Source organism: Orcinus orca, chromosome 20, assembly GCF_937001465.1.
Source record: "Orcinus orca chromosome 20, mOrcOrc1.1, whole genome shotgun sequence".
NCBI classification, from domain to species: Eukaryota; Metazoa; Chordata; class Mammalia; order Artiodactyla; family Delphinidae; genus Orcinus; species Orcinus orca.
Genome location: NC_064578.1, coordinates 46,935,526 through 46,960,534, shown reverse-complemented (window position 1 = coordinate 46,960,534; position 25,009 = coordinate 46,935,526). Strand labels below are relative to the sequence as shown.

Here is a 25,009-nt window from a genome sequence, read left to right as displayed (position 1 = left end):
GTCTCGTGGGGTCATGAGGTTGGTGATGGGCTGAGTTAGGATGGGGATGTCCGCACTGGGGCTTGGAAGGAGACCTCAACATCTGCTCTTAGGACATGACCCAGTCCATGAGGGTGAGAAACCCCTGACCATCCTGCAAGCTGGGCAGTGTCTTCCTTTCCTAACAATGCTCCGGGATTCCCAAGGGCCATGGCTCCAGATAAAGGAGTGAGACAGACCAGCCTCCATGCCCTCTCTCTGATCAGCTCTGCGGCTCTGGGCCTCAGTTTCCTCATCAGTGAGAAAGAAAAAAGCAGCCCTGATGCTGTCAGCATTCATACACAGTTGCACAGGACACAACGTCAGACAAGACCACTTTGCAATAGGGATGGAGCAGGACGAAGAAAAGACCGTTCCACAATCACATCTGAGAGCACCCAAAACAAAGTCACTGTGCAAACCACAAAAACGGCCACCCCCCTGCCCGCCCCCTCACCTGGCCAAGGTGAACTGCTCCTGCCAATCCTGTTCCTCCCACTACCCGGATAAAAATGATTAAGATGCGCAATCATCTGATTACCCCCACTTCCTGACAGCATCCAATCTGCAGCAAAACACACTATGTTAAGTCATCCCAGATCACCTAACACAAGCCCACATCCTATAACAAGCCCGTCTTAACATCCTCTTACTAAGATGCCCCATGGTTCCCCTGGTGTGTGCAAAGAACCAAAAAACCCAGCTTGGTTTGACTACAGCAGGGTTCCTGGTGGTCTTTGGCTGGAGGGCGTTGACATCAGTAAAATGAGAACGTTTTTAGAGCCAGTCTGGGTTTCGCCTATCAGCATCCAGTCCCTGCTTCTGCTAACGGCGCCCCACCCCGCTCCTTCTCAGTTCATGTCTTTGGAGGGAGCTGACCCCACTCTTGGCTCTGGGAGGGCATGTCACATAGATGTGGCCAATTAGATCACTGGATAGCCTGGGGCCATAATGCTTGACTGAGTGATGGGAACGGGACCCACAGTGGGCTCATGAAAACTTTCCTTGGACCTTTGGCCAGAATATTGAGAGAAAGGGGCCTGTCTCTTGCTGGGTCTGCGAAGCTGCTGGATGATTCCAGATTTACACCACAAGGGGAGGGACAGCCCAATAGTGACACAAACATAAAGACTGGAGTCAGAAACAGATGGAGTCTTAAAAGCATCACTGAACTATCCCTGGATCCAGCCATGCCTGAAGCAACACTCATCCTTTCCTGCACATTTAGTTACATCAGCCAGTACATTCCCCTTTCCTCCTTAAGTGAATTAAATTGAGTTTCTATCACTTGATGCTAAACAGGCCTTGACAATAATTACCTTACCCAGTCTTTTTATGGTATTCACTGAGATCGGCTGTGAAAGGCTTAGCACATAACAAGTGCTCAAGAAACGTGAACTATTACTACAGAATCTCAAAGCAGGAAGAAGTCATGTGGTCCAACCTCTCACTCAAGGCACTAATTTCCCATGTGATATCCCTGATGGAGTGTGATCCTAGTTGGTGCTTGGATGCCTCCAAAGATGGGGAGCTCACTCCTTCATTCTGTCTCTCAGGAAACATTCTGCTTCTATTAGCACCAGCCCTGAAAGTCTCCACCCCAATCCCCAACCTCAGACTCACCCTGAAGCTGGGAGAAACGCAGGGCAGCAGCATTGAGCGCCTCCACCCGCTCACTCTGGGCCGAGATGTCCCCCTCCAGCAGTCCATGCTTCTGCAACAGGTCCTCTGCCTCCACCAGGTGCTGCCCACACTCCCGGGACAGCAGCTGAGCCTACAAGTAGGGGCAGCCCTGAGTATATTTTTGGCATTGGCCCTTAGGCCACTCGCGCCCCCCGCCCCGCCTTCACCCATGCCAGCCCTCTGCTTCTCTACTCCATCACTTGAACTCTGATCTCAGTCTCCATGTATCTGTCATCATCTCTCTCCATCTCTGTCTCTCTGGATGTTCCATCTCTCATCGTCTCCACAGTTCTGGGCTCTGTCTATGTCACTGTGTCTCCCTCTCTACGCCTCCATCTCCTCCTTCTTCTGTCTCTCTTTGCCGTCCCCCCTTTCTCATTTACACTTCTGTCTCCATCTCGACCTCTATCTCTTTCTTTCCATGTCTCTCCCTCTTTTTAAAAAAAATACTGGGACTTCCCTGGTGGTCCAGTGATAAAGAATCCACCTTCCAATGCAGGGGACGCAGGTTTGATCCCTGGTCAGGGAACTAAGATCCTACATGCCGCGGGGCAACTAAGCCCATGCGCCACAACTACTGAGCTCGCACATCTCAACTAAGACCTGACGCAGCCAAAAATAATTAATTAATCTTTAAAAAAATTTTATTTATTTATTTGGCTGTGCTGGGTCTTAGGTGTGGCATGCGGGATCTTCCGTTGCAGCATGCGGGATCTAGTTCCCTGACCAGGGATCGAACCTGGGCCCCCTGCATTGGGAGCGTGGAGTCTTACCCACTGGACCGCCAGGGAAGTCCCTCCATGTCTCTCTTCGTGTCTGTACTTCTCTCTGTCACTTTGCTTCCATCCTTCTTACCTCCATCTTGCTCTGTATCTGTCTATCTATCTCCAGTAGGTCTCTCTCTTTCTCACATGGATTCCATCTTCCTATGTGTCTTTCTCTGTAGCCATTTAGATTTCTTTTGCTACCTTTGGGTTTTCTTCTCCAGCTCTCTCTCTTTCTTTCTCTGATTTCTCTTTCTCTCAAATTGTCGCGATCTTCCTCCGACTTAATCTCTCTGCCTCTGTCTGTCCCTGACTCGCTCTGTCTCCATATTACTGTGTATTTTTATCTATTTCTCCAGATATTTTTCTCTCTTTCTCACATTTTCTTTTTCTGCCTCTCTGTCTCTCTCTGTATCTTTCACTCTTTCTTTACATCTTTCTGTCTCTCTCCCCTTCCCTCTCCATCTTTGACAACGCTTTCAGTGTATATACCCTTTCCTCCCCTCCTGGCATGCCACTCCCATCACTGGCCCCCGATCTGGCCCCTACCTGCATCTCCTCCATCCAGTCCACCATGTACACCATCTCCTGGAAGACTTTCTGCAGGGCCAGGTTCTGCTCGAGCCGTGTCCGCCGGGCACCTACCAGCCCAGTCAGCAGGGCCCACTGCCGCAGGACACTGTCACGCCGGGCTGCCACTCGGCGGGCGTCATAGTAGCCTTCAATCGCCAATGCCTGGGCCAGCTCGGCCACGCCCTGCACCCGCTCCTCATAGGCTGCAATGTCTGCCTCAATCGCTTCGTGCTTCTTCATGGCTGCCTCCACTGCTGGCAGCTCATACCCAAAGTTGTCCTGGGGCAGGGCAGGCCACACACACTCATCCACGTTGCCTCAGCAGTCAACCTGTTACCTTGAGCCTGTGTGACCCTGGAAACTCCCCCACCGGCTCCTGTTACCCTGGAGACCAGCCCCACCACCCCAAGTTGCCCTGGAGACCAGCTCCACCCTTCCCTGTTAGCCTAGAGACCAGCCCCACCATCCCCAGTTACCCTGGAGACCAGCCCCACCACCCGCAGTTACCCTGGAGATCAGCTCCACCCTTCCCTGTTACATCTCTAACCCTAAACTTGTTACCCAGGAAATAGGCCCCACCCTTCCATTTCCTTAGAGACTAGGGACCAGGCCTACCATATCCTGTTACTTAGGAGACCAATTCTATCCTCCTGAGTTACGCTGGACACCAGATAACAGCCTCCTTTGTCACTTAAGAGATCATTAAATACTCTCCCTATTCTGTCCTCTCTAGTTACCCTGGAGACCAGTCTCACCCTCCTATTACCCTGGAGAGCAGGCCCACACCCCTCCCCCGCCAAACACTTAGGAAACCAATTCTCCCTTCCCACCTTCATTTGTCACCTAGGAGACTAATCCAACACTTCTCTGTTGCTTAGGAGATCAAGTCTCTCTCTCTGGTCCCAGGGCCATCAGCGCCATCCTCCCTCCCTTTCCCCCGGAGCCAAGCCCTACGCCCTGTACCTGGGAGACCAGGCGCTGGTTCTCATTCAGCCAGCTCTCCCGCATAGCCACCTTGTGGTCAAACCTCTGGGCTAGTAGTTCCAGCTTCTCCTGCCGGATCAGCTCAGCCCGTAGGGCAGCCTCCCGCTCATGTTCTGCCTTCTCCAGCTGTCCCCATGCCTAAGGAGGCAGGAGGAGGCAGTCAGATTCCAACAGCTGCCCACAGTTTAATGGCCCTGGCTTCTCTATTTGAGGTCACTCCTAGCACTTATGGCACCTTGGCGCAGATTGGAAAAAAAAACATTGCTTCCTCGGGACCCTTTACTGCTGGAAAAACCATCAGAATGAATACCCAGTCCATGATGTCTGCCATGTGAACGGCTCCCCTTGAGCAGTGCACGACCTACACAACTTCACAGAGCAACCCTTCCTCTCCCCTACATCCTCAGCCTCACCTTGTCAATATCCCAGATGCCACAGCCCTCCCGGGGCACGTAGAGGCGACGGTTGCTGGCACGCAGTTTGCTCTGGATGCTGAAGAGCAGCACCTCCAGGTTCCCCTTCTCCTGAAACCTAAAGGGGCCTGAGCTCAGGAACCCTGCCTCCACACCCGCACCTGCCACCCTCCCCCCAGGCTGGGCCTCACTTGACGGGCTTCTCCAGTGTGCAGTAGGCTGTGAAAGCCTGAAGCTGCTGCTGCACCCCACTCAACGAGTTGGCAAACTTCTGGTTGCTGATGAGGCCCACGGTGCGGTGGATCCAGGCCAGCAGCTCGGCTGCCAGCTCCTCGTAGCGCTCAATGATCTTCCCCACCTCCAACACCTGGTCCAGGACCTGACCCGGCAAAGGAAGGTGGGGTCAGCCTCATCCCGGATATGCCCCCATATGGTTCCCAGGCTCCCACCCTCCCCATTCCTTGGCTCCCCTTACCTTCCCAATTCGCTTCCCCTCCACAGCCAGAGCCTTCATCTTAGAGAAATAATGGTAGAAAGAGACCACATAGGTGATGATGGACTTCTCATCCGGAGCCTCCATGTTCACATCTGATGATTAAAGGAGAGTGAGGGAGCAGGATGATGAGCGCTCTGACAGAGAGACCGAAGGTATTAAGTGGTGGGAGGGAGAACTCATTCTTACTTGCTGTGTGACCTTGGGCAAGATAACTAACCTCTCTGTTCCTCAGGTTTTGTATCTGCCCAGTGGGCATCTACCTCATGGGATTAAATAGTGCCTGACACATATAAACCACCATAGAGAGATTATCTCTAATGATTTCTTATTTTTTTATTTTTGGCTGCTTTGGGTCTTTGTTGCTGTACACGGGCTTTTCTCTATTTGCAGTGAGCAGGTTTTTTTCTCATTGCGGTGGCTTCTCTTGTTGCGGAGCATGGGCTCGAGGCGCGTGGGCTTCAGTAGTTGCAGCTCATGGGCTCAGTAGTTGTGGTGCACGGGCTTAGTTGCTCCACAGCATGTGGGATCTTCCCAGACCAGGCTCGAACCCGTGTCCCCTGCACTGGCAAGTAGATTCTTAACCACCGTGCCACCAGGGACGTCCCTCTATAATGATTTCTGGAACACACTATTCTACCTTCTACCTCAGGGCCTTTGCACATGCTGTTCTGTCTGAAACACTGTTCCTTTTCTTCATGCCAAACTCCCACTCATCCTTCAGGGCTCCACTCAACTTAAGTGTCCTCAAATAAGCCTTTCTGTTCATCCTGTCTAGAGCTGGTCTCCTCCTGTTATTCTTCCTCATAACATCTTATCATTTCTTCCTAGAACGAATCACAATTTATAATTACATATTCCCTTATGTGATTATGTTCTTACCTAGAGTTTGAGCTCCATGAGGACAAGGGCTATGCCTGTCTTTTGCCACTGTTCCTTCCATGCCCAGCACACAGTAGGAGCTCAGTAAATACATACACTAAGTGTATGAATGGTATGTGAAGTTTGAGGTCAAGGACACAGGCTCTGGAGGCAGCCTTGAATCCCAACTCGACCACTTACTCACTGAATATCTATAAAATAGACCTAACTTCTTTGAGCTCAGTTTCCCCATTGTTACAGTAAGGATAGTCACAATGCCAGCCACCTAGAAACACTATCAGTATTAGAAAGAATAACCTGGCACAGAGGAGAAACTCAGTAAATCCTGATTATCATTTTAATTTACTCATTGAATGCACAGCATTATACTTTGCCCTTATCCTTCCTCAGCTCATGAAACTGACATCCAATAAACACCTGCTATGTGTCAGGCACTGTAAGAGGCAAGGTAGAGAAATGATTCAGACCATGAATTCTGGAATCAGAAAGTCCTGTTTACTGGGTTTTCAGTGTGACGCTGGGCTACTGACTTCACGTCTCTGAGCCTTCTTTTCCATTACTTTATGACAGGATTGATGACTTCTATCCAACCAGGTCAGTGTGAGGATGAAAGGGAACAGTGCTGATACAATTCCCAGCCATGTGCTTGGCACATGGTAGATGCTCAGAAAAAGGGAGTAACCCTTATTCCAGATATGGGGGATTGGTGGGGTATGATTATGGCCATTATTCCAGAGATGGGGGGTTGGTATTGGGTGAGATCATGGACTGGGAATGAGGTTGAAGTCGGGGGTGGGGTTGGGAATAAACTGAAAATGGGAAAGGGGTTGGGGATGAGGACAGAGTTGTGGATGGGGACAGACAAAGGGATGAGCTGGGGATGGGGAGGGGGCGTGGGCATGGGAATAGGACAGTGCTGCAGATTGGGTTGGGGATGGTGTTGGCTTCAGGGATGGGGCCGGGGTTAGGAAGAGATGGGGGTTGTGTTTGGTGGGGAGGTGATTAAGGATGGGGAAGGGGTGTTAAGCTGAACATAGGAATGGAGATGGGGTTGGGTCTGAGGTAGAGATAGAGAAAGTAGAAGATGTGGGGATGGGAAGGAGGTGGGACTGGAGATGAGGGAGATGGGAGGGAGCTGGAATTTGAAATGGCCTTGGGGTTTAGGATGATACTGCAGCCAGATGGGGTTGAGTTTGGGATGGCACTGGGGCTGGGAGTCCCCCAAGAGGAAATCTGGGCTGGGGCCATGCAGAGCTCACCCTCAGGGTCCAGCAGACGTGCCAGCCCCAGGTGCTGCTCAGCCGTGCGGAAAGCTCTCTGCAGGTTGTAGTTGGCGTTGGACTTGGTGAGTTTGCTGAAGTCCACGAGATCGGGCCTGGGCAGGGGCACAGAGAGGGCAGGCAGCAGGCAGGCTCCAAAGCCAGTGGGCAAATGGATGAAAAGACATCCTTGTCTGAGTCCCACCCAGGGCGAGCGCAGGAGGAGCACGACCCGGCCAGTGGGAAAGCTGTGTGTGCTGGTGCGTGTCTGTACAGCACTTAGCTGTGGGTGTGAGCGCTGCATGAGGGCACCTGTACGTCTGACTTCAGGACGCACACGTGTCTACGTGGGTGCGTTTCTGTACAGTATTATGTAGTGCTTGGAAGTCTGAGGTCTGGAGCCAGCGCTCCTGACTGAAGACCCAGCTTGGCCATTTCCTGGCTGTCACTCTGGGTGAGATACTGCATCGCTTTTGTGCCTCAGTTTCCTCGTTTGTAAAATGGGTAGAATAGTAGCATCTGCCTCATAGGGTCATTGAATATTAATGACTTATTGGAAAGCACTTAGACCAATGCCAGTACACCCAGTAAATTGTCCCTTGTTAGCAGGACCCTGGTTACAGCTTGCGGGTTTCTGGGTATGTCGGTGGGGCTGGGTCTCCCCATACGTGCATGAGTGTGTACATATGGGTTCTGGCTTCCCTCACACTAGAGCAAGTCCCTCCCAGTCTCTAGGCCTCAGTTTCCCCAAACTGTCACATGGTCAATCATGACGTGGGTGTAATTTGTCTGGGTACCCTTCCTCAGCCAGCTCAGCCCCGGGCCCTGAAGTATGAATAGTTGGGTTCACAGGGAGCCAGATGGGGGGCCTGGGAGCTCACCATGAGGAAGGACTTTCTGATGGGAGGAGATGCTGTGCACACTCCAGAGTGGACCATCCATGGGGAGTGAGCTGCCCACCCTGTGGGCATCCAAGCAGCAGGCAGAGGTAGAAGCCATATATGTGCATGAGTATATTCCTGTGTGCACACATCTGTGCAAGGGCACACGTGTTTCCATGTGTGCGCAGGGTATGTGGCCCGGACAGGGGTCTGTGTGTGCATCTGTGTGTAAGTGTGTGTGTTAGAGCATGTGTGCGAACGGAAATGTGTATGTGTGCAGAGAGGTGAAGGGGGTGGGTGCTGTGTCTGTGTGTGTCATCTATATACATCCGTGTACAGGCGTGTACCTGAGGGATGGGGGTGGGGGTAGCGTGCAGGGCAGGGCTGCCCCAGGCCAGGTGGTACCTGTGCCGGTGAATTAGGGCATTGAAGGCCAAGCCGTCCCGCCAGCTGGTGGTAAAATTCTGGATGTTTACCTCAGGGTAACTGGCAGCATGGAAGGGAGAGACAGAGGCAGAGATGGAGAGAGTCAGGAGGAGAGAGGCAGGAAGGGAGAGACAGACAAACAGACATGGATTGATGGATGGTTGGTTAGATAGATAGACAGATAGATAGGAGATAGATGATAAAAGATAGATGATAGATAGGTAGGTAGATAGAAGGGTAGATAGACACAGATGATATATAAGTAGATAAGGAAGAAAGAAAGAGAGAGAGAAAGAGAAAGAAAGGAAGGAAGGAGGAAGGAAGGGAGAAAGAAAGAAAGAAAGAAGGAAGGAAAGAAAGAAAGAAACAAAGAGCCAGGAAGATGGAAACAGAAAGAGAGAGAGAGGGAGAGGGAAGGGGACAGGAGAGGAGCAAGAAAGACAGAGAGGCAGAGGGAATAAGCAAGAGAAGGAAAGGAGAAAAGAGGAACGGACAGAGATAGAGCAAGATACAGACAGAGATGGGGAAAGAAAGGAGTGGGGAGAGAGATATAGGAGGGGAGAGAGGAGGGAGGGAGAGATCGGAACAAGGAAAAGCAGACATAGAGGTAAACACAGACACACGGAAGAACAGATAGCATTGCAAGACAGACAGAGAGCCCCAGGAGGACAAGAGTCAGAGAGAGCCCAGTCTGTATCCATACCTGCCCCTCCCGCCTTCCTCCCAGGGCTGCTCTCCAGAGGGCAGTTCAGTTTCAGGTCAGGCCCCGCCCCGCAGGGGGACCAGGGACATGCCCGGTGGTGACTGTGAGCCCCTCTTCCCAACCCCACTCCAGGTACCAGGACCCTGAGCTGCCTGAGCCCTGGTGTGTGCCCCCCTAGACTGAGGGGTGGCTGCTTTCAGGGGTGGGGGGCCGGGGGAAAGCTTGGGGATAGCGTCGGGGGTCCACCTAGGTGCACATGAGGCCTTTTGAGGCGGAGGACGAGATGAGGGGAGAGAAGGGAGCAGGATGGGGACAGCCCACCACCTTCCGACATTGTTCCCTGAGGAGTCCGAGTTCTAAATTTGAACCTGGCCTTCCGGATTGTTATACAGGTTTATTCATCAAGGTCGGAAGAGTTTGCTACCAGTTTGTTAATTTCAGATATAACTTTTGATGCTGAGGATTTGGGCTGCCTCTTGCGCTCCTGTCCCCGAGGGAAGCCCAGAGGTTAGGGTCTGGCCCTCCTGGGGGTGAGGGAGCTTATGGGGGTAGGGGAGCTTACCCAGCTGTCTTCATCTGACACCACAAGAGCAGCGCATCCTTGGCCGAGCGAGTCTCTCTGTTGTCCTCAGTCTCAATTTTGATGACTTGAATCTGTGAGGATACAAAACATGGCTGTTGGGGTGTGGAGGGCTTGAGCCTGGGAGTGGCAGAGGAGATGGGGGAGGCAGCTTCAGGCAGAGGGTGGGAGCACCCCTTCTCTCCCCCTCCCCTTCCCTTATGGCATGTCCACTCCTCCCTCCTCCCAGAGTCTTTCCTACCTGGCCCCCTCTTCACCTCCCTATGGCCACACGGTGGTCCGGCTCCAGTCTCTTCCTTGGGCTCCCAGCTTCCAATTTCGGCCACGACCCCCAACCCAGAGGGATCCTTCTAAATCTGATTATGCCCCTCCTCTTGATAAAACTCTCTAATTTCTCCCCATCGCAGACAGAGTAAGATCAAATTGCTAATCACAGATCACCAAGGCCCTGCCGACCCTTCTGAGCTCAACTCCTCCCTGTCTCCCCCCTGCCTCCCAGTCTCTAGCCATACTGGTCTTTCTGTACCTGCAACATGCCAAGCTCATTCCCACCCCAGGGCCTTTGCATCTGCTGTGCCCCCTGCCTGGAATGCTTTCTCCTTTCATCTTCATTCAGCCATCAGCTTCTCAGAGAGCCCTTCTCTGGACACCGAGGCTAAAATCTCAACACAATCAATGGGATATTTTAGATGGCTTTTACTGCTTTATCATAATCTATTCTTTGCTCATAGCTCTTTTTACTTCTCTGCCTAGATTCATCCTCTTCCCATATATGTCTTGTTTGCACGTTGACGTGTTTATTTATTATGTCTAATCCCCCCGCCCATGTCTTGCTCCATAAAACAGAAAATTTGTCTATTTTGTTTCTGAACTGGAGCAACGTTGCCTGGATTCCAGTTCCAACCCTACTACCTAGCTGTGTGATCTTGAGCATTTACTTCATGTCCCTCGGCTTCAGTTACCTCACTGCTAAAATGGAATAATGAATAGTACCTCATTTATGCGGTTGCTGTGCATATTAAATGCCAAGTGCTTAGAAGAGAGTAAAAACTATGTAAACGAGGATCATGATGGTGGTGATCATGATTTTTTATAACAGGGTTCCTGGAACATATTAGGAATATTTTTGGAATGACTGATTGAGTGGGTGAGGGACACCCTCCTAAGGCCCCACCCCGGGGGGTGGGCTGGGCTGGGGTCACTTGGAGATCACCTGGAAGCGCAGGATGATGGTCCAGACCAGCCCGAGGGTCAGTCGGTGGTTCCCGTCCACGATGTCATGTGAGCCCACATTCTCCAGGTGCACACGCTGCTCCTTCAGGAACTGCAGTGCCTTGTCTACATTTTCCAGTGAGTGGATCCTCATGCGACCACGCGTGGGCCTTGGCTAGGGCGGCAGGGGCATTAGGAAATCCGGCACCTGGCCAAGAGCACTGTGCCTTCGACCCCACCCCTTCCAAAGAAGGCCCCGCCCATAACTACAATCCCCAACCCCATGTCCAAGTCCAGGCCACGCCCCTTCAATCTTATCAAAGACCCAGGACCTAATCCTTCTAAAGAAGGCCTGCCCCGTTCATAGCCAGAACCTTTCAAGTCACGTCCTTTCAGGGCTTTTTCAAGTTCCTGGCCTCGCCCCTTCAACTTAAGCTCCACCTCCAAGCTGATAGCCACACCTTTTATTATGAAGCTCCGCCTTCCGCCTGTAGCCATACTCCCGCCCCTTCCATTGGATCTCTGCCCCAGGCCACCAATGTTTTGCCACTAGTTCCACCCCTCACTTCCTCCTTTTCAGGTCCCTGTCTAGAGCCACGCCCATTCCTATCAAGCCCCGCCCCACCCCAGGGCGCTCCTCTTTTTTTATAGCTCTATTCCTTCCAAGGATGTTTGTTCCTATTCTATAGCCATGCCCCTCACGACTTCCTGAGCTTCAGGCTCTGGTACTTTAATCAATCTCTAGCTCCATCAGAACACCACCCTTTGCGATGAAGTCCCATCCAAGCGCAGAAATACAACTGCAACCCATACAACAAGCCACACCCATACAAGAGTTCCGTCTCGTCCCCCAGACTCTCGCGACCTAGGCCTCACGCTTTCGATGACAACCACGCCCTCAACCATAGACCCCCTACAACAGAGTTCTGCCCGTGTTTTCTAGCCATGCCTCCTACTACCGCATACCCAGGCCAGTCCCTTTTAATAAAGCTCCTCCCTTTTCCAATAGCCCCACCCCTTCCAGCGGAGCCCCACTCAAGCCCAGAGTCCCGCCCCGAAGGGCAGCCCTCTCTGACGGAAACCCGTCTCTGTTCCAAGCCACACCCCCAGGCTCCTCACAACCAGGCTCCATCCCTGGGTCATGAACCCCGCCCACCCAAATGAGGTGCCTTTTACCCACCCAGCCTTTCTAGGTCGCTCCATCCACCCATTAGCCAGGCCTGCAGTAGTCCAGCCCGAGACGCTAGGGCCGCCCCCTTTACCCAGCCCTTCTGGCCCCCTCACCAGCTGCTCCCCGGACAGCACTTCCAGGAGCCGCGTGAGCACGAAGCCATCCCTGAGGTCCGCATAGAGGTCCCCGATGTGGCAGCCAACGCGAGCGAGGTGCGAGTTCACCCACTTGGTGAAGGTTTTCTTCTGCACGGCCTCCCGCTCATCTGAAGGACAGGCCCTGATGAGCCCTCGTCTCCTCCAGGAACTCCCCCTTCCAGCTTCACCCCAGCCCTCCACCGCCCAGCCAAATCGTGCTCAGGCCCAGCTCCCTGCAACTATCAGGTCTTTGGGCAGGCGGCTCCTCCTACCTGGGACGCCCTCCCCCTCTGGCCCCCCATGCCCACCTGAAGACCGCTTCTCTGTCCTTTAAAGTTTTCCTGAGATGTCACTTCCACAGGAAAGCTGCCCTGTTTCTTACCCTAGTCAGTGCTGTTCATTTGTTCAGGAAATATCTGAGCACCCACTATGTGCCCCACGCTGTTCTAGGCTCTGAATACGAGGCAGAGCTCAGTTTAGTGGGGACACATAATACGCTAGGGAGCCACAGAGGGTTAAGGAGGGAGAAGGACAGGATGAGAGCTGGGTCTCAGGAATATCTCTGGCTTCTGTGGGAAGGGTGGATCAGAGAGGGCAAGAATAGCAGCCCAGAGCCCAGGGAGGAAGGGATTGGGGAAAGGACCCAGGAGAGAGAGGAAGAGGCTGGACCAGGTCAGAAGCTGAGGGGATGGGAGAAAGAGGCATACTGGAGAGTTATTTAGAGACGAAAAAGTAAGAGTCAGCCACTGACAGGCTGTGGGGAATGAAGAGGAGGGAATATGCTAGACTGAATATTCCTTGAGAGCAGGAACCACATCTCCCCCTCTGTAGTAGCTGGACTGCCAGGTTTCCCACATCCCTGGGGCAAGAAGTAGGCGCGGGATTACTTAAGCGGGTGGGGAGGGGGAATGTGTACAACTTCCGCCTTGCTTGCTTACAAAGAAATTGTTTGGGACCTCTCTTCCCTCTTCACGTTTTTGTTGTTGTTTTTTTGGCGGCGTGGCATTCGGGATCTTAGTTCCCCAACCAGGGATGGAACCCGTGCCCCTGCAGTGGAAGCACAGAGTCCTAACCAAGGGACCGCCAGGCAGGGAATTCTCGCCCCATTTTCTTTTTTTTAATAACAAGTTTTAGGGACTTCCCTGGTGGCGCAGTGGTTAAGAATCTGCCGGCCAATGCAGGGGACACAGGTTCGCTCCCTGGTCCGGGAAGATCCCACGTGCCGCGGAGCTACTAAGCCCGTGTGCCACAACTACTGAGCCCGCGTGCCTAGAGCCCGTGCTCTGCAACAAGAGAAGCCACCGCGATGAGAAGCCTGTGCACCACAACGAAGAGTAGCCCCCGCTCGCTGTAACTAAAAAAAGCCCACGTGCAGCCACGAAGATCCAAAGCAGCCAAAAATAAATAAATAAAATAAAATAAATAACAGTTTTAGTATGAGCTACATTCCCATACTGTAAATTCACCCTTTTAAGGTGTAAATTCAGTGGCTTTTAGGATAGTCACAGAGTTGTGCAACCATCACCTCTATCTAGTAACATTTTTATCACCCCCAAAAGAAACCCTGTACCCATTAGAAGTCACTCCCCATTCTCCCGTCTCCTAACCCTAGGCAACCATTCACCTATTTCCTGTCTCTAAGGATTTACCTATTCTGTATACGTCACATAAATGGAATCATGCCGGCCTCTTGTGTCTGGCTTCTTCCACTCAGCATAATGCTTTCAAGGTCCGTCCACGTTGTGGCATGCATCAGTACTTTATTCCTTTTACAGTCAAGTAATATTCCATTGTATGGATATAGTACATTTTACTTATCTATCCATCAGCTGATGGACATTTGGGTTGTTTCCACTTTTGGTGATTATGAACAATACTGCTACAAACAATAAGGTACAAGTTTTTGTGTAGACACGTGTTTTCAGTTATCTTGAGTATCGCCCTGGGAGTGGAATGGCTGGGTCATCTGGTAACTCTATGTTTAACCTTTTGGGGAAATGCCAGACTGTCTCCCAAAGCAGCTGAACCATTTTACATTCCCACCAGCAATGTACAAGGGTTCCAATTTCCCCACATCCTCGCCACCACTTGTTATTTTCCTTTTTTATTTTCCTTTTTAAAATTACGGTCAACCCAGTGGGTGTGAAGTAGTTTCTCAATGTGATATTTTTCCCCCACGTTCATAATTTATTGTACAAATTTAGTATCACATGATGAGCTGACATTAGTTTCTCCAGGCATGAGCACTTAGGAGATGAGGTACAGTTTAGAATCCATTTATGTGGCTTTCACAGCTGGAGTTTTTTTGGACCTTAACTTGAAGTATAAGACTATCCAAGCAATGCCTTTATACGTGGCCAGTACACAGTTCATTCTCCCTGTGAGAGTATAAGAGTTGAAATATTTTTTGATACCAGTGAAATGGAATTGGGTGTCAGTTTCTGGACCTGTCACGATTTCAGCCTTCGAAAAGGCACAAACCGCAAGCCTGTCTCAAGGTGGTTTCGATTTGCACTTCCCTAACGATGAAAGATTGTGAGCATCTTTCACATGCTTATTGGCCATTTGTATTGCTTCTTTGGTGAAATGATTATGCAAATCATTTGCCCACTTTTATTTTATTTTATTTATTTATTTATTTTTGGCTGTGTTGGGTCTTCATTGCTGCGCGCGGGCTTCCTCTAGTTGCGGTGAGCGGGGACTACTCTTCGTTGGGGTGTGGGGGGCTTCTCATTGCGGTGGCTCCTCTTGTTGCGGAGCACAGGCTCTAGGCACGTGGGCTTCAGTAGTTGTGGCACGTGGGCTCAGTAGTTGTGGCTCGCGGACTCTAGAGCGCAGGCTCAGTAGTTGTGGCGCACAGGCTTAGTTGCTCCACGCCACGTGGGATCTTCCTGGACCAGGGCTCGAACCCATGCCCCCTGCATTGGCAGGCTGATTCTTAACCACTGCACCACCAGGGAAGCCCTGCCTGGCCTTCCTCACTCTTCCCCTGACTCCCACAGCTTGAACACCAAGGTCCACAGAGCACGGGATGGAAGAAGGAACTGGGAACCCACACTAACTGCTTGGAGAAGAGCCTCCTTGCCAATGAGGCTGCTCATGTAGGGACTATCCAGGGGAGAGAAATACGTTTCTATCTCCTTTAAGCCACTGTATTGTTGGGTCTCTTGTTACAGCAGCTTAGCCTGTACAGACACTGTTTGCATTTTATCACTAAATAATTTAGCTATCGCACTTTTAAGTTTCCCATGAGTGCAGAAATCATGATTTATATTGCCAGTTTATTTCCATTTTTAGCCACTTGAAATCTCCCAATAACCTTTATTTCCTAACATTAACCATTTGTAACATTATCAGCTACTGCATTCGACTCTGGCAGTAGAAAATACACATTGCTAGAAAACACACACTGACTGACCTGTATTTTTTTTGTGCTTCAAGTTGGATCTTGAATGTTTGCCTCTAATTTGAAAGTGAATATGCAGAAACGAACAGTAAATCCAAATGGCAATCTTGTTTGCCTAAGTGTGGGTTTTGTGCTGTTTGGATAGGATGGGGGACCTGTGTGAACACATCGATCACACACGAGGAAGTGATGACAGAACAGATGCTGAACTGGGTATTTGTTGATTCTGCCTTCCAAAGGCGATGCCCATAGCAGATTGTGGTCCATGCTGAGGCCCAAGTGGAACTTGAGTGCATCCCCAGCGTGGTGCAGAATGAGGGCAACTGGATTCAGTCCTGCTTTTACTGATGACCAGCTATGTGACTTCAAAAGCACATCCCTCCTCTTTGGGCCTCCATTTTCCCATTTCCAAAATGAGAGTGCAGCGTTGGTGGTATAGTGGTGAGCATAGCTGCCTTCCAAAATGAGGGTTTAGGATTAGATCAGGGTTTCTTCAGTGGGCTCTGGGGGACCCTGGGTGTTTGGGAACTCATGCTTGGAAGACAAGGACCCAGGAGAATATTTTTAATTTTGTAACTTCATTTCAATGATCCTCAGAGAAAATTAATAGAAACACATCCTGGACTATCTGGATGGTGACTTTATAGAGGACTATGCTGTGAGACTTGGGGGTTTGTGATTACAATCTCGTTAGCATGAAGCTGAGGTCCAGAACTGAAATGCCCACCAGGGCCAGGCAGGCTCCACATAAGAGAACGAGGCCCCTCTAAAAGGGGGCAACGGCCACGTGGCCCTGGCGTCTGGAGTCTCACAGGAATGAAGGCCCAGTGTTGCCATATCACATGATAGCCCATGAGGTGCCCAAAATCTGGAGATAAAAATCTCCCTGTTTTTAAATGTTGGCAAGTGATTTACGTTTTTATAAAACACAGTGGGGCTGAAAACCAAATGTGTCCCAGGGCGCCATTTCTGACCTAAGTCGACATTGAATGTTCACTGTGTTGGTGAGTGTGTGTGGCTACCTCACTGGGTGTCTTCCGTCTGCCCCTCAGGTGCCTTCTCCCCTCTTCTGCACCTACTCTGAGCCCAGGGAGGCTGGCTGGCGTGAACTATATGAATGGGCTCCCTGGCCCTTAAAGGCCTCAGACTTCTGGCTGGGTTTCGCTAGCAGGAGATGAGAAGAGAGAAAAAGGGCTGAGGGACTTGTTCCCTCCCTGCCTGACCAGCTTCCCCGGACCTGGTGCCTCTCCCTACATCCCCCACTCCTCCTGGGGATGCCTCTCTCCCCTCTCATTACTCCCTGCCCTGCCCCAGTCCCTGGGGGTGGGGAGGAATCTCCACACCACTCTAAATAGTCCCTTCATTAAACTCTCCTCAATTTTCCCCCTTTGAGGGGGCCATCTGCTTCCTCCTGGCCCTCTAGCTGGCACACATACCTTTGGGTTGTCAAGACTCCAAGGCAAATGACAATCGTCCTACCTCTGCCATTGTGCTCATATTATTTTGCCATTTATATATTCTTCCCCTCTGTGGTACTCACCAATCACAAGTGAAATGCATTTCCTTAGAATAACACTTTAATTTTTCACATCTTTAATACATTGAGGTTTTCATAGAGTAGGAACTAACTACTCCCTTATCTACTACTGGTTACAGAGAAAGGATAGAGAGAGACAATATGTAAATGATATGCTGGCTATTAGTCTGGGAAAAGTTAGGAAGCCAGAGACACTAAGTATTGGTGGAAATGTGAGGACATCATAACCCTCATGCCTGCTGGTGGGGCAGCCATTCGGAAGGCAATTTGAGTCAAATTAAATTAGTGCATAGCCGCCATGCGCCAGCAATGCTTTCCCTATGTATATGTCCCGTAAACTTTTCCACGCTGGTTTATAAAGAGCATGTATGACGATGTTCAGTGTAGTGCTATTAGGGGGGATGGGGCAGGGACAGGTTGGGGGTTGGGGAGAGCCTGGTTGTCTATTATTGGTAAAGTGGAACATGGCGAGTGCACACCATCAACTCCATGCAGCAGTTAGAAGCCAGAGCAGAGGCGCACAGAGCCACATGGATGAGTCTTGAGGCTATAAGGCAGAGCGCTGAATGAGAACATAATGCAAAAAATGCAATCGAGACTATGATCGATTAGCAATACCTGCATGTACAAACCCACATGTATAGGGCTCCCAGATTTATGACAAAGTGAAATTGCAGTTCAGTAGGGAAAGTCTTTTCAATAAATGGAGCTGAGTCCACTGGACATCCATGTGGGGGACAAAGAGAACCTTGACCCACACTGTACACAATAATAAATATACTAAGTACCATTTGGCTTATAAATCTAAATGTGAAAGGAATACACTAAGGCTTTCAGAAGAAAACATCAAAGACTATCTCCACGACCTTGGAGGAGGCAAAGATTTCTTACACAAGACACAGAATTTTAGCCATACAGGAAATAATGATTAAATAATTATCAAATTAGACTACCTTTAAATTAAGAAATACTGTTCATCAAAAGGCAACGTTAAGAGAATGAAAAGGCAAGCCACACAGTGGGAGAAAATATTCACAACACGTATATCAGACAAAGGACTTGTACCCAGAATATATAAGAACACCTGCAAAACAATTAGAAAAAGACAGGAAAATTAATAGGAAAATGGGCAAAAGACTTGAATGGGCACTTCACAGGAGGATATCCAAATAGTCAGTAAATATATGAAGAGGAGCTCCACTTCATTAGTTGTTTTTAGTCATCAGGAAAATGCAAATTAAAACCACAGTAGAATGCACACCCATTAGAATGGCTAAAATTACAAGACTGACCACACCAAGGGTTGGATGTACAACAACTGAATCATTCATACACTGCTGGTGGGAATGTAAAATGATAGAAACTGGAAGTTTCTACTAAAGTTAGATATACACATACCTTACGACCCAACAATTTCACTCCTGGGTGGGTATAAGCCTCAAAAATGAGTGCTTATATCTCTCAAAACATGTATATTTAGAGCAGCAATAATCTGTAATAATTTGTGATACTACAAATCACTAGTTTGCAATAGTCTAGTTTGTGACATCCCCAAATTAGAAGCAAACCAAATGCTCATCAACAGGTGAATGGATAAACCATGGCATTTTCACACTGTGGAATACTATACAGCAATGAAAAGGAACAACCTACACATACAGGTAGACATGGGTGAATCTCATGAGAAGCATGTTGAGTGAATGAACTCAAACACAGAAGGGTACCCATTGCATGATTCCATTTATATAAAATTCAAATGCTAGCAAAATGAATGTACACTGGCTAGGACAGTGTTTACTCTCGGGATGATACAAAGGCAGCCTGAGAGGGACTCCTCTGGGGCTGTCAGATTCTGTTTCCTGATCTGGTTACAAGGGGGTGCTCATTGTGGAAATGCTGGACACACAATATATCTGCCTTTCTGTGTCATGTAATACCTTTTAGAGTTAAAAAAAACATGGATACATGCACACTAATTAGCAACGCACGTGTTGCAAAGAAAAAGATTTGCGTTAAAACAATCAGAATGATTGCCTATAGGAGAGAAGGCATTGGTGTGAGACATGGGAGAATAAAGAGAATAAAGGAGTAGATCAAGAGGAAAGGGGCTTCCAACATTGTGAAGCAACTATAGTCCAATTAAAAAAAAAAAAAAAGAGGAAAGGGCCCTCCACAAAAACTGTGGAGCATGGGACTTCCCTGGTGGTCCAGCGGTTAAGACTCCGTGCTCCCACTGCAGGGGGCTGGGTTTAATTCCTGGTCAGGAACTAGATCCCGCATGACGCAACTAAAAAGATCCTGCATGCTACAACTAAGACGCAGTGCAGCCAAATATATAAATAAATATTTAAAAGAAAAAAAAAACAAAAAACTGTGGAGCATGATTATGGGAACTCTCTGTAACGGATGGGACCAGATAATTTTTTTAAATATCTTCATGCAGGGACTTCCTGGCGGCCCAGTGGTTAAGACTCCACGATTCCACTGCAGGGGGCATGGGTTCGATCCCTAGTGGGGGAACTAAGATCCCGCACGCTGCACAGTGCGGCCAAAAAAAAACACCTTCATGCAAAAACATATTACGGAGGACTCTGCTCTAGGGTTTGGCCTTAGTGTGAATAGAGGAAAACCATGAGAGAAGTGGGCAAAGGAATGCAAAAGAAAATGCACCCTAGCTGTCTACGTCATGTTGGTATCTTGAACAGCAGGATAGCAGCATCTCGAAGTCCCTGTTAAGCTGAAGTTACTGGTTTTGTGGTTTGGGTCTGGAATCCAATATAATGTGTTTTAGTTGTAGAGAACCATAGGCATAAGAGATATAAACAGAGTTGTGTGTTTTTGTGCATTTAAGGAAACCATATTTCAGTGATAACAGTTATATGTGGACTCTAAAATACGACACAAATGAATTTATCTATGAAACAGAAAGAGACTCACCGATATAGAGAACAGACTTGTGGTTGCCAAGGGGGAGGGGGGTGGGGGAGGGAAGGATTGGGAGTTTGGGATTAGCAGATGCAAACTATTTTATCTAGAATGGATAAACAACAAGGTCCTACTGCATAGCACAGGGAACTACAATATATTCAATATCCGGTAACAAACCATAACGGAACAGAAAACCATAGTTCTAATAATTAAGTAGACACAGGGAGTATATGAGAATTTTTTTTTTCTTAGCTGGGTCCCTACATTTCTCTGGACTCTATGCTGTCTGAGGTGTCCAGGGCTGGTGCTGTCTGAATCAGCGGTTCTAACAGTTGAGGAGTCCTTGATCCTCACGTTACCACATCCCACCTCTGCTTAAAATCTCACCGTAGCTCCAGGTGCCCTCACACTCTATGGAATGGCCTACAAGGCCCCTCAAGACCTGGTGGCCACTGGCTCCTTGCCTGCCATCATTTACTCACCACCTCGCTCCAGCCACTCTCAACTTCTAGAGGTCTTGCCTATTCTGTTCCCTCTCTCTGGAATATTCTTCCACTCTCTTCCCCAGGGTTCACTCTTGTTTGTCCATTAGGGCTCAGCTCAGCCATCTCTTCCTCCAGAAAGCACTCTGATTCTCTAGACAGGATCAGGCCCCTCATCTGGTCTCCTACAGCCCTGAACTTCCACATCTGGCCTCTGCCTGTGCCTCCTCCATCTCGGCCCTGATCCCTGTGGGTCATCATTTTGGGCTGGATCTAAATTTCCCACTGGACTGGGAGCCCTGGAGGAGCAGGACCAGGGCTGCCTCAGTCACTACTATGTCTCTCATATTGTCCAGGACAGGCCAGGCGCAGAGCAGTCACTGATTAAATATTTTGTGGATGAAATAATAAATTCTAGAATTCTAAGTAGATACATTCCCAAGTTTTTTAATTTATGAGTCTAAAAATACAATTTTGGGACTTCCCTGGTGGTCCAGTGGTTAAGACTCCACACTTCCAACACGTGGGCGAGGGGGTGCGCAGGTTTGATTGTTGGTTGGGGAACTAAGATCCCACGTGCTGTGCATCACAGCCAAGAAAGGAATAAAAAATAAAATTTTTTTAAAAATACAGTTTTGGGCTTCCCTGGTGGCACAGTGGTTAAGAATCTGCCTGCCAATGCAGGGGACACGGGTTTGAGCCCTGGTCCGGGAAGATCCCATATGCCGCAGAGCAACTAAGCCTGTGCACCACAACTACTGAGCCTGAGCTCTAGAGCCCACACGCCACAACTACTGAGCCCATGTGCTGCAACTACTGAAGCCCACGTGCCTAGAGCATGTGCTCTGCAACAAGAGAAGACACCACAATGAGAAGCTCGCACACCGCAACGAAGAATAGCCCCTGCTCGCCGCAACTAGAGAAAGCCTGTGCACAGCAACGAAGACCCAGTGCAGCCAAAAATAAATAAATAAATAAATTTATAGAAAAAAAATTTAAAGTTTCCACGAGTATATGTTTATATTCTTCTAGGAGTCTAAACCAGAGGAAGCTAGCAATCCATGGGCTGAATCTGGTTCAGACTTTATGCACTTAAAGTTGTTTTTTGTTTTTTTTGATTGGGAAATTGCAGATAAACATCAGAGCTAGCAGCTCTGGGCCTGCATTTCCCCATGGCTAGAGCAGGTGACTAGGGCGACCACAGTCCCCAGGCCACTCACTCGTGTATGTCACCTGCTTTCCCAGAGGCCCTTGAGTTTAACAACCTGCTCGACATCTTATAAGTTTCCAAGAATCCTAATATTGAAGATCCCATGATTGTCAAATGCTGAGTTACTAAAATTCTGAGCTTCTAAGGGAACTCATTCTGACTTTTGGATTTTAAGATTTCATGACTCTTGACAATATATATTTTATGTGTATAACACTCCATGTTTCTGAGATATTAACATTCCAAGGGTCATCGTGCTAAGGGTCTAATGTTTCAAAGGCTTATGATTTGGAGTTACATGTCTCTGAAGGGTCGTTGTTCATAAAACTTTAATATTGATGATTAAACACTTCTGAGGTTCGAAAGCCCCGTGAATACAAAGTCCCAAAGTTCAAGGGCCTACAGTTCCAAAGATCTAAGATTGTAAGACTCTATAACTATACAGTTCTCCGGTCTTTGCTTATATTGTCCTAAAACATCCAAGTATGGTGACCAACCATTCCAGTTGTCCCAGGACTGAGGGTTTCAGTGCAAAAAACATGAATGTGTGGTTATTCTTTCTTAAAGTGCTTAGGATAAACGTTTCTAATCTGAAATCCTATAGGTTTAGGATTATAAAGCCCTAAGGATCTATGTGCATTAGAGTTTTTAAGTTTCTGATGTTCTAAGACCCTAGGAGCCAACGATTAAAATTTCTTAAGATCTGTGATTATAAAGTTCTGTTTACATGAGTCTCCACTTCTAAAGGTCTTAGGTTCAAAGAATCTCTGGGTATGACATTCCAAGGTCCTAAGATGCGAGGTTTCAGCATTTCGGGATTCTAAAGAAGTACGCTTAGAAAGTCCCCCGTTTCTGGGATTGTATTGATACATTTCTAAGGTTCTATGGCTGCACTGCTCCATACAGCAGCCACAAGCCACATGTGACTATTGAAATTTAAATTAATTAAAACTAAATCAAATTAAAAATTCAGTCCCTCAGATAGCACTGGCCACATTTCAAGTGCTCACAGCCACAAGTATCAGTGGTTAGTATATTGGACATCACAGATACAGAACATTATCCCATCATCATGGAAAGTTCTATTGGACAGTGCTGGTCTAAAAATTCAAGGTCCGGGCTTCCCTGGTGGTGCAGTGGTTGAGTCTGCCTGCCGATACAGGGAACACGGGTTCGTGCCCCGGTCCGGGAAGATCCCACATGCTGCGGAGCGGCTGGGCCCGTGAGCCATGGCCGCTGAGCCTGCGCGTCCGGAGCCTGTGCTCCGCAACGGGAGAGGCCACAACAGTGAGAGGCCCGCGTACCGCAAAGAAAAAAAAAAAAAAAGATTCAAGGAAGGTCCAAATGTCTGTAACTCTCTTCCCATCCTCCAGGCCATCAAGGTACAAAGACACCACCCCAGCAGCTTCCTCCCTTCCTTCCCTCCCACCCTCGCACCCAGCCCTCCTCCAGGTACCTGCCAAGGCCTTGATCCGGGAGCACTCAAAGAGTGAGGCGGCTGCACTGGAGGCGGCTGGCTGCTCCCGCTCCCAGCCCCGATCTGGACTCTCCCAGCGGGCTGCAGGGTTGTTATTGTTAGGGGCTGGCGGCCCCTCCATGTTATCCACTTCCCCTGGTACCTGCGCCATCAGGGAAGGTGAGGCCTGGGGATGAGGAGAGGAAGGTTAGGGCTAGAAACAGGACCTGAGTTCAGAGGTGCCACTTCTAAGAGCAACTGGCTGTGAGTCCTGTTCCCTCTCACCTTCAATTTCTCTGTCTTTAGAAGGGACATGATAATAATGACAATAATGTTCACCCTGACCACATCATAGAGCTGTGGTCAAGCACCAAGTTTAGTGCAGGGTAGGGGCTCGGCAAATTGTCACTGTTGGGACTTCCCTGGCTGTCCAGTGGTTAAGACTCAGTGCTTCCACTGCAGGGGTCACAGGTTTGATCTCTGGTTGAGGACCTAAGATCCCACATGACACAGAGATCCCGCATGCCGTGTGGCAAAAAAAAAAAATTGTCACTGTTATTATTGTTAGAAAGATAACATTGTTATCAATAGAACTCTATAAGGCAGTAATAACAATAATTCACATTTATTGAGCAGTTGCACTGTGCTCAGTACATTATATGCATTATCTTACTTAATCCCCACAAATTTAATTCTGTAAAGAAAGGTATCATTAAGCCTATTTTACAGAGGAGGAAGCTGAGGCACAGAGGGGGTAATTCACTTGCCCAAGGTCACACAGCTAGTGAGTAACCAGGATTCAAATGTAGTCACTGTGATCAAATAACTGCATTAATGCCCTCAGTTTATCATCCTTATAGCCACACCCTTTGCCATATAACTCTTCAGTGTTCTCCCACTCTGGGGATGGGAGGAACGGAAGAGGGGGGCGGGGGGACATGCCCTACCCCTTGACTCTGGGTTTGGCCACATGACTTGCTTTGACCAACAGTATTAGGTAGAAGTGCTAGTGAGTTCTGAGCCCAGGACTCAGGAGACATTGCATGTTTTTGCTTGTGTTTGACTGTGGCCATGAGACTACTAGGCTAGTCCAGGTCCAAGGCCTTCATCACAGCCAAGGCCAGCTAGAGCAACCAACAGTCAACATCCCCCTACCCATCCCAACTGGTGAATAAGCTCATATAAGCCCAGCCTAAGTCGCTGACCTCAGACTGACTCGAGGCTAAATAAATGCTTAGTGTTTTAAGACACTGAGTTTGGGGGTGGTTTCTTATGCAGCATTATTGTGGCAACAGCTAACTGACATACTGTCTGACTCCAGAGCTATGTTCTAGAACACTGCCAGATTGTAAATATGAAATTTAAGGGTGTGGGAGACATTAGATACATCTCCTCCACCCTCTGGAACCCCAGGCCTGATTCTAAGACTAAGAAAGGAGGGAGTTGGGAGGAGATCAGTGTCCGCATTCTCAATATATTCCGACAGTTGCCAACTCACCAGATTTTAGGAAGGCAGGGTCTAGGTCTTGGTCAGTGTAGTGGAGACTGTCCCTTTCAACAGACACTCAAAAATCCATTATTATTTTTCCCTTCTTCCACGGAAAGCTGTAAGTGGGCACCTGTGTGACCTTGGCTGAGTCACTTACCCTCTCTGGGGCTCAGTTTGTTCATCTGTAAAGTGGTAATGATAATGGTACCCATTTCCTAGGGGTGTTTGAAGATGACAGGATTAATAATGCAGGGAACATGGTATCTAGTACACAGCAAGCCCTCAATACATGGGCTTTGCTATTATTATTCATCCTCCAGTC

General features: G+C 48.9%; 2 protein-coding genes across 6 annotated transcripts in view; both read right to left on the bottom strand.

The window, feature by feature from the left end:
• Nucleotides 1-25,009, bottom strand: part of SPTBN4 (spectrin beta, non-erythrocytic 4) — a 72,311-nt gene that overhangs the window by 46,359 nt on the left and 943 nt on the right. For all 5 annotated transcript variants that reach the window (XR_007474488.1, XM_049703912.1, XM_049703915.1 and 2 more), the window contains 12 exons: nucleotides 23,199-23,385; nucleotides 12,156-12,307; nucleotides 10,873-11,046; nucleotides 9,642-9,733; nucleotides 8,356-8,436; nucleotides 7,070-7,185; nucleotides 4,911-5,023; nucleotides 4,627-4,814; nucleotides 4,436-4,553; nucleotides 4,002-4,160; nucleotides 3,015-3,317; nucleotides 1,642-1,792 (listed from right to left, as the gene is read on the bottom strand). Coding sequence is in view for 4 of the 5 variants with exons in the window: in XM_049703912.1 (XP_049559869.1) it covers nucleotides 1,642-1,792; nucleotides 3,015-3,317; nucleotides 4,002-4,160; nucleotides 4,436-4,553; nucleotides 4,627-4,814; nucleotides 4,911-5,023; nucleotides 7,070-7,185; nucleotides 8,356-8,436; nucleotides 9,642-9,733; nucleotides 10,873-11,046; nucleotides 12,156-12,307; nucleotides 23,199-23,370 (1,819 nt within the window). In the remaining variant the exon portion in view is untranslated. The remainder of the gene's footprint in view (nucleotides 1-1,641; nucleotides 1,793-3,014; nucleotides 3,318-4,001; nucleotides 4,161-4,435; nucleotides 4,554-4,626; nucleotides 4,815-4,910; nucleotides 5,024-7,069; nucleotides 7,186-8,355; nucleotides 8,437-9,641; nucleotides 9,734-10,872; nucleotides 11,047-12,155; nucleotides 12,308-23,198; nucleotides 23,386-25,009) is intronic.
• LOC117201820 (ATP synthase membrane subunit K, mitochondrial-like) lies at nucleotides 14,358-15,280 on the bottom strand. The gene is made up of 2 exons (XM_033431013.2): nucleotides 15,162-15,280; nucleotides 14,358-14,667 (listed from the first exon to the last, which is right to left on the bottom strand). Exons 1-2 carry the CDS (start codon nucleotides 15,278-15,280, stop codon nucleotides 14,457-14,459), a joined length of 330 nt encoding a protein of 109 aa, XP_033286904.1. The 3' UTR covers nucleotides 14,358-14,456.